This window comes from Trichoplusia ni, unplaced genomic scaffold, assembly GCF_003590095.1.
Source record: "Trichoplusia ni isolate ovarian cell line Hi5 unplaced genomic scaffold, tn1 tig00004231, whole genome shotgun sequence".
Taxonomy (NCBI): domain Eukaryota; kingdom Metazoa; phylum Arthropoda; class Insecta; order Lepidoptera; family Noctuidae; genus Trichoplusia; species Trichoplusia ni.
The window spans coordinates 387-6,978 of NW_020800541.1; the positions used below are offsets into that span (position 1 = coordinate 387).

At 63.4% G+C, this 6,592-nt stretch overlaps 1 protein-coding gene across 1 annotated transcript; it reads right to left on the bottom strand.

Moving 5' to 3' along the window:
* Positions 1-3,147: 3,147 nt before the first annotated feature.
* LOC113508248 (anther-specific proline-rich protein APG-like) lies at positions 3,148-3,675 on the bottom strand. The gene has a single exon (XM_026891203.1). It carries the CDS (start codon positions 3,673-3,675, stop codon positions 3,148-3,150), a length of 528 nt encoding a protein of 175 aa, XP_026747004.1.
* Between the last annotated feature and the right edge of the window lie 2,917 nt (positions 3,676-6,592).

The window sequence follows — 6,592 nt, forward strand, 5'->3', positions numbered from 1 at the left end:
GCGGCACCCTACGTCGGGGCCCCCGACGTTCGGCAGTAACCTTCCGAGAGCAGTTGCGGCAGCCCGGAGTCTAGGCGCCAGCCTTCGGAAGTGCTCTCGGAAGTTGAGCCGCCCGTCGAGGACCAAACCGAGGTATTTCATTGTGCCTGACAGCGGGATACGAACACCCTCCACTGTCAGGCACGCGTCAAGTCCGGTGGTTCGGCTCCGGGGGCCGTGCAGCAAAAGCGCTTCGGTCTTCCCCAGAGCCACGTCGAGTCCTAGCATCCGGATGCGACCCACGACGAGTTGTACGCCGCAGGTGGCACGCCGGATGCATTCTGCGGGGGTTGAACCCCGCGCCAAAACCAATGTATCGTCCGCGTAGCAAACGACCCGCGTACAGGGCAGGAGAGCGCCCCGAAGGGTCCAGTCGTACCCGATGTTCCACAAGAGGGGCCCCAACACAGACCCCTGTGGAACACCGCGTCCCGTCTCCCACCTCTGCGGGCCGCTTGGCCCCGCGAACGATATTCCCTCCCGGAGAGGTAGTTCGCCACGACGCGCTGCAAGTAGAGCGGCACCCCGTGGAATCGGAGCGCCGACTCTATGCACTGATGCGGCAGCGAATTGAAGGCGTTGGCGATATCTAGCGACACCGCTACCGCCACGCCCCCTCGTGCTACCGCATCCGCGGCGAACTCCTGGACTACTTTTATGGCGTCCACCGTGGACCGCCTCGCCCTAAAGCCATATTGGCAGTCCGACAGACTCGGACCAGTCCTATCTAGATGCCGGACGATGCGGGCAGCGATGACGCGCTCAAAGAGCTTGCCCGCCTCGTCCAGCAGGACAATCGGCCTGTATCCAGACGCCGAGTCTGCCGGTCGTCCCTCTTTGCGAAGAAGGACGAGCCGCCCAGTCTTCCAAACATCCGGGAATCTGCCCTCCTCCAAACAGGAGTTGAGCAGACCCCGGAATCGACTTTCGAGGGGCCCCAGTGCCAGCGCAAGAGCGCGCGCCGGCACTCCGTCGGGGCCCGGGGCGGTCTTCTTAGGGCGAAGGCGAGCGATGGACGCCTCCAGTTCCCCCTCCGTGATCACCTCCAGTGGCTCCGGCGCCTGAGGCGCGACCACCACTGGAGGGAGGATGTCTGTCCGGGTTGGAAACAAGGACGAGACGACGACGTGGAGCAGCTGGGCCTCCATGGTCTCCGTGATCGGGGGCCCGGCGGCGCGGAGCTTGTTCCGCGCCATGAGGTACGGGCGCCCCCACGGATCCCTGTTGAGGTCCTCCAGCATCTCCTGCCTTGCTCCTTCCTTGGCCTGTAAAATGGCCAGGCGGAGATTGCTCCTCGTCGTACGGTAGGCCTCATACAGCGAGGCCTCCCTCGTCTCGTCCCTGTCCGGTCTTCGGGCGTGCCTGGAGCGGTAGCGGGTGTGGGCCCGCTTTGCCCCCAAGCACGCCTCTCGGAGAGCTGCGATCTCGGGCGACCACCAGTAAACTGACCGGCGGTTCGGCCGCCTGCGGACGCGAGGCATCGCGGTGTCGCACACTAAAGTTATGGTGCGACGGAAGCGCTCTGCCTCGTCGTCGATTGAGCGGCCTGAGACCGCCGGCGTGGACCAGTCGGCCACAATGGCCGCCTCGATCAGCAGCTCTCTGTCCATCCTTTGTAGGGCCCATCGTGGGCTTCCCGAGTCCGGTGTAAAGCGCCGGATCCCGGGTCCCCCAGGAGTGGAAACGCTGAACCGAATGTATCGGTGATCCGATAGCGTCTCCACCTCCTCGACGCGCCAATCGCGAACGCGCTCCGCAATAGACGGAGCGCAGAACGACACGTCGACGATGGACCCTCCGTTCTGCCGTACGCAGGTGTGGACCCTACCCCTATTCAGCAGGGCAAGGTCCAATCCAAGGGCCCACTCCTCCAAAAGTTCCCCGCGCCGGTCGGTTGCCGGTTCCCCCCACGCCGTGCTCTTAGCGTTGAGGTCACCGAGCAAGATGACCGGGCGAGGCGACAGCGTCCGAACAAGGGCCTCGAGCTCGGCCAAAAACGACTCGAACTCAGCCAGACCCCTGTTCGGCGAGAAGTAGCCCCCACGACTGCGTACGGCCCCCAGACGACGACGACATATCCGGAGCCCCTGCGTACAATATGCAGGGGCTTAGAGTCAGCGCCCAAGGCGCTTATGATGGCGACGGAGCCGTCGAGGTCCCCCGCCCAATTGGGGCGAGAGGCAACATAATATGGCTCCGCCGCCACTGCAATATCGATGCCCCACTGCGCCAGCGACTGAAGGAAAAGATCCTGTGCGCCGGCGCAGTGGTTCAGATTCCCCTGGAGGAGGAAGTGTGGACGGACGTTATCCATTACTGGTCGTCCATCCGTTCCTCCTCACAGGGGCGCGCCTGTGACGTGACCGCATTGGGCACTTTCCCCAATGCGGCCATTTGCTTTCTTATAAGGGCCGGGGGAGCACATCCCCGGCTGCCCATTTGGTGGGCGGCACCGCGGCCGAGCTCGGCGCATATGGCGCACCTAGCCGGCTCTCTGCACTCCGCCGCCTTGTGCCCGGGCATCGCGCAGCGGTAACATAACCCGCTGCGGTCCGCAGGGCACATGCACACCGGCCTTGTGTGGCCGAGTGCTAGGCAGCGGTAGCACTTTAGTGGTCGTGCCTCCAGCTGCACGACCGTCGCCGAGCTCCATCCACCAAGAACTTTTGGGTCTGGTGGTACCAGCCTCGGTACCGCCTCCATGGGCATTTCAGCACGGCGCTGAATTTCTGACCGGGGCTAGGCCTCAGGTCTCCCACTTTAATCGGTCAGGCGCGCACTGACTTTGTCGCGCGGCGACGTCGAGGATCTCCTCTCTGGTGACGGAGTCATCCAGGTTTGACACCCGGAGCTCCGCACACCTGACGGGTCTGGTGACCCTGACGTCACCGTCGTAGATGGCCTCGAGTTTCTTGGCCATCTCGTCAGCCGCCTCCCGACCGACATTCTTCGGGAGCTGAAGCACCCGAGCCCCGGTCTGCGCCTTCCTTATGCGGATGGGGTCCACCGCCATGTCGATCCCCATCGCATTAAGGTCGACCCCAGCCCTCGCCTTGGTGAGCACCGTGGCGTAGGTGAGGCCTTCCCTCTCCGCCTCTGGTGTTATGGTTAACACCACGCGGCGGTGCGGGCGAGGCGTCTCTGGCGCTGCGCACGCTTGCGCCGTTGCTTGCCAGAGACAGCCTTCGGCCCCCCCTTCTTCTTTTGAGGAGGGGCTTCCTTCCTCCTCTCGGGCTGAGCCTTGGGGCGCTCCGGCGCCTTCGGCTTCGGCCTTTCTTTTTCTTGGAGACCGTGGTCCACCCTTCGTCCACGGCCTCGGATGTGCTCGCAACCGGCGCCTCTTCCGGCGCCGGACCAGAGCGGCGCCGGTTGCGCGACCGTCTTAGCCTTCCCCTTCGCCGGTTTAGGATCCGGCGTTGGGGTCGGCTTCGGCGCCAGTCTCGGCGCCGGCTTCGGCACCGGTTTCGGCGCCGACCTAGGTGCTGTCTTCGGCGCCGGCTTTGGGGCCGGGGCTGCCTTCAGCACCTGGTTGTAGGCGGGTTTGGGGCCACGGCCCGACGCCTCCGCCTCCGCGCGTCTTCTGTCCGCCGCTAGAGGCGGACGCAGAACTGGCTCTGGCGGGAGCCTGCTGTTCATTTCCCGCCAGTTTGGCGTCCATCATGGTCCCTACGGACACCATGATGGCGCGCTGCATCGCCTCAAAGTCGAGGGCTGCCGGGGCTGTCTGCCTCTGGACGGACTTTATTTGGTCCCGCAGCTCTCCAACTTCTTTACTGAGGCGAGCGTTCTCGGCCATCAGTTTTTCTGCGGTGGGACCTGTCAGGGCACGGATTCCGCCCTGAATATCTTCCACCGCATCTTTCCAGCCGTTTTATGAGGCAGCCCTTTATATTCTTGGAGGTGCGCGCCACCTCCAAGATCGCCATCAGGCTGTCCTCAATTTTGGCCTTTGCTGAAGAGGGGTCAAGCGGCTGGAGTCCAGAACTCAGCAGGTCCCGGACCGCCGCCCTCTCATCCCTCTTCAGTTTTTCTTCGGCCTCCTTTTCTTTAAGCGTATCGGACGGCAACGCTGACTCCACGGCGAGCCGCCGATACTCTTCTCTCTGCCTGTGCAGGCCGACATATCGCCCGTGGGTGACGCAGCCGCGGGACCGTGTCGACGAGGCTATGGACACCTCGCTGTCACAGTCCGAAGCGGCGTACGCCCCCACGGACATCCTGTCGTCCGAAGCATCCCGTCTGGGACGCTTTCGGTCCGACCTTCCTGAGGAGCTGTCACGTGAGTGACACTCCGTCTCCTTCTCCTGGGGCGAGGCGATGCGCTCAAGCATCACCCGAGGCGACCTCGCCACCAAATCTTCAGCTAGACTCGGTCTACTAGTAGACCGAGTCTTCCTCCCTTCTTCGACCTCCTTTCTCTTCATTGGGTTTTTTAAAAGTAGAAGATTCCATTTGATTCCCACGATTATGGGGGATTGGGTCGTCGTCCCCGGCCAGTGCCCCCTGTAGCCGGGGAAGGTCTAAGAGTAACCCTCCGAGGTGCGACATGTGCCCCGTCGGGGGTCAACGCTAGGACTGGTTTCCCACCAGCCATTCATCCCCTCGCCGCGTTGTCCAATAGCTTGGGATTGGGGGTTTTTTATAGAGGTTTTCCGTCCTCGCGGTCCAACCGGTTAAGGTAAGACCCCCGTTCCTGCGTAAGTCCACCCCTGACCTCGCTGCAGGTTTACGGTCTGGCCGACGGTGGTCTTCACAAGACCGCGTCCGGAGGCAGTGTAAGTGCACACCGGACCCGTCGCCCATCTCCGACTCCCCGCCCGCCGCCGCTACCCGGAATAAGTCCAGGACGCCGACGGGCTGCGACATCCAGCAAGCTGTGAACACTCACTGGACTCGCCCTACACCGCGCCCTCTGCCGCTACTCGGAGTACGTCCGAGACGCCAGCGAACGCCCACCACGCGAAGGCCGGGACAAAACCGACCTCCGCCAGTCTATCCCACAAGCCGTGGGAAGACTTCCCCGCCCGCCGCCGCTACCCGGAATGAGTCCAGGACGCCGGCGGGCTGCGGAGTCCAGCAAGCAGTTGACACTCACTGGACCCGCCCTCCTTCCGAACTTCGGCCAACAAACAATGGCCGAAGTCGTCCCGCTCCAGCTCATCAAACCACTCCTCGCTTGAGGAGGGTGAGAGCGAGCGCGTCCGGCCAGCAGTTGACACTGGCCGGACTGGCAGAAATTCGCCACGCACAACAATTGCCCCAAGTCGCGAGACGATTGTTATGCGTGCCCAGGGTGCACCGGCCCAACGACTGCTCTTCCCCCCGGACGTATCCGTAAGGGACCAGCAGCCGCCAGGCACACGAGGAGGTTTTCTGCCCTGCACCCCAACCTAACCTAACCTTTTTTTTTTTTTTTTTTTTTTTTTAGGCGGGGGAATCCTCATGGACACCCGCCCTCCCGGGGGGGAGGACGGGTAGTGTCAGACTCTTACTGACTAAACCTAACCGCCGGGTGACGTCAGCCGCGTTTGATGCCGGCACGTGGAGTTACATAAAATATCACTACACTGTGCCGGCCGCGGGGATCCGCCGGCCATTGAGTAGGGCCGGCGGCTCGCTTTCGCGTTATTTGTGGAGGCCGACGTGTAGAGAGCGTCGGCCTCCTCGCCTCGTAATGGGGTCGCACCCGTCACACCGAAATGCGACCCCCCGTCGCGGGTCTGTTTTGACGGGCGATATGCACCCCCGTGCCTATCGCCCAGACCCTAGCTAGGGCGGCAAGTTGCGCTCGTGCGCAGCACGTCGCCGCCCCATACGACGTCGGCGTATGGCGGGCGCGCTGGGATCTTCTTCCCGTGCGCGCTCCGCCGCCTCCTTCTGGGACATGACCGTCTCGCAGAAGGAGGCTAGTGCGTTCCACGCTGCACGACTGCTGATGGCTGAAGCGACAACAGCCGGCAGCGCGGAAAGATCGTCCAAATTGAGCGCCGCCAGAAGGTCGGAGCGTTGCTCGGCAAAGGCCGGACATACGGCCAGAGTATGGAGTGCGGTGTCGTCGACATCACCGCACTCATGGCACGCAGTCGACTCCTCCCTCCTGACGACGCGGCACAGGTAATGCCCGAAGGCCCCGTGCCCAGTTAGCACCTGCGTGAGGCGGTAGGTCAGGACACCATACCGCCTCTCCGCCCACGGTTGAAGGTGTGGGCGGATTGCTTCACAAATGGCCCGCCCCGCCGTCGGTCTTGAGAGACGGAGCTCCCAATTCCTGAAGGTGACGAGGCGGGCCTGTCTTTTCCATGCCTCGCGCTGCCTCGGCGAGGGTTCGATGCCCCGGGACCGGAGCTCGGTGATGCGGGTGTAAATGTCCGCAAGCACCCTCGCTTCCAAATCCCAAGGCGGAGTCCCCGCCAAGGCAGTCGCGGCTTCGTGCCCGACAGTTCGGTAGGCACGGACGATCCTGTTGGCGACAGCACGCTGCGCGCCAAGCAGGACCGCCCGACTGTCGGGCAATAACTTCTTCGCCCAAATGGGTGCGCCGTAGAGGGCCATT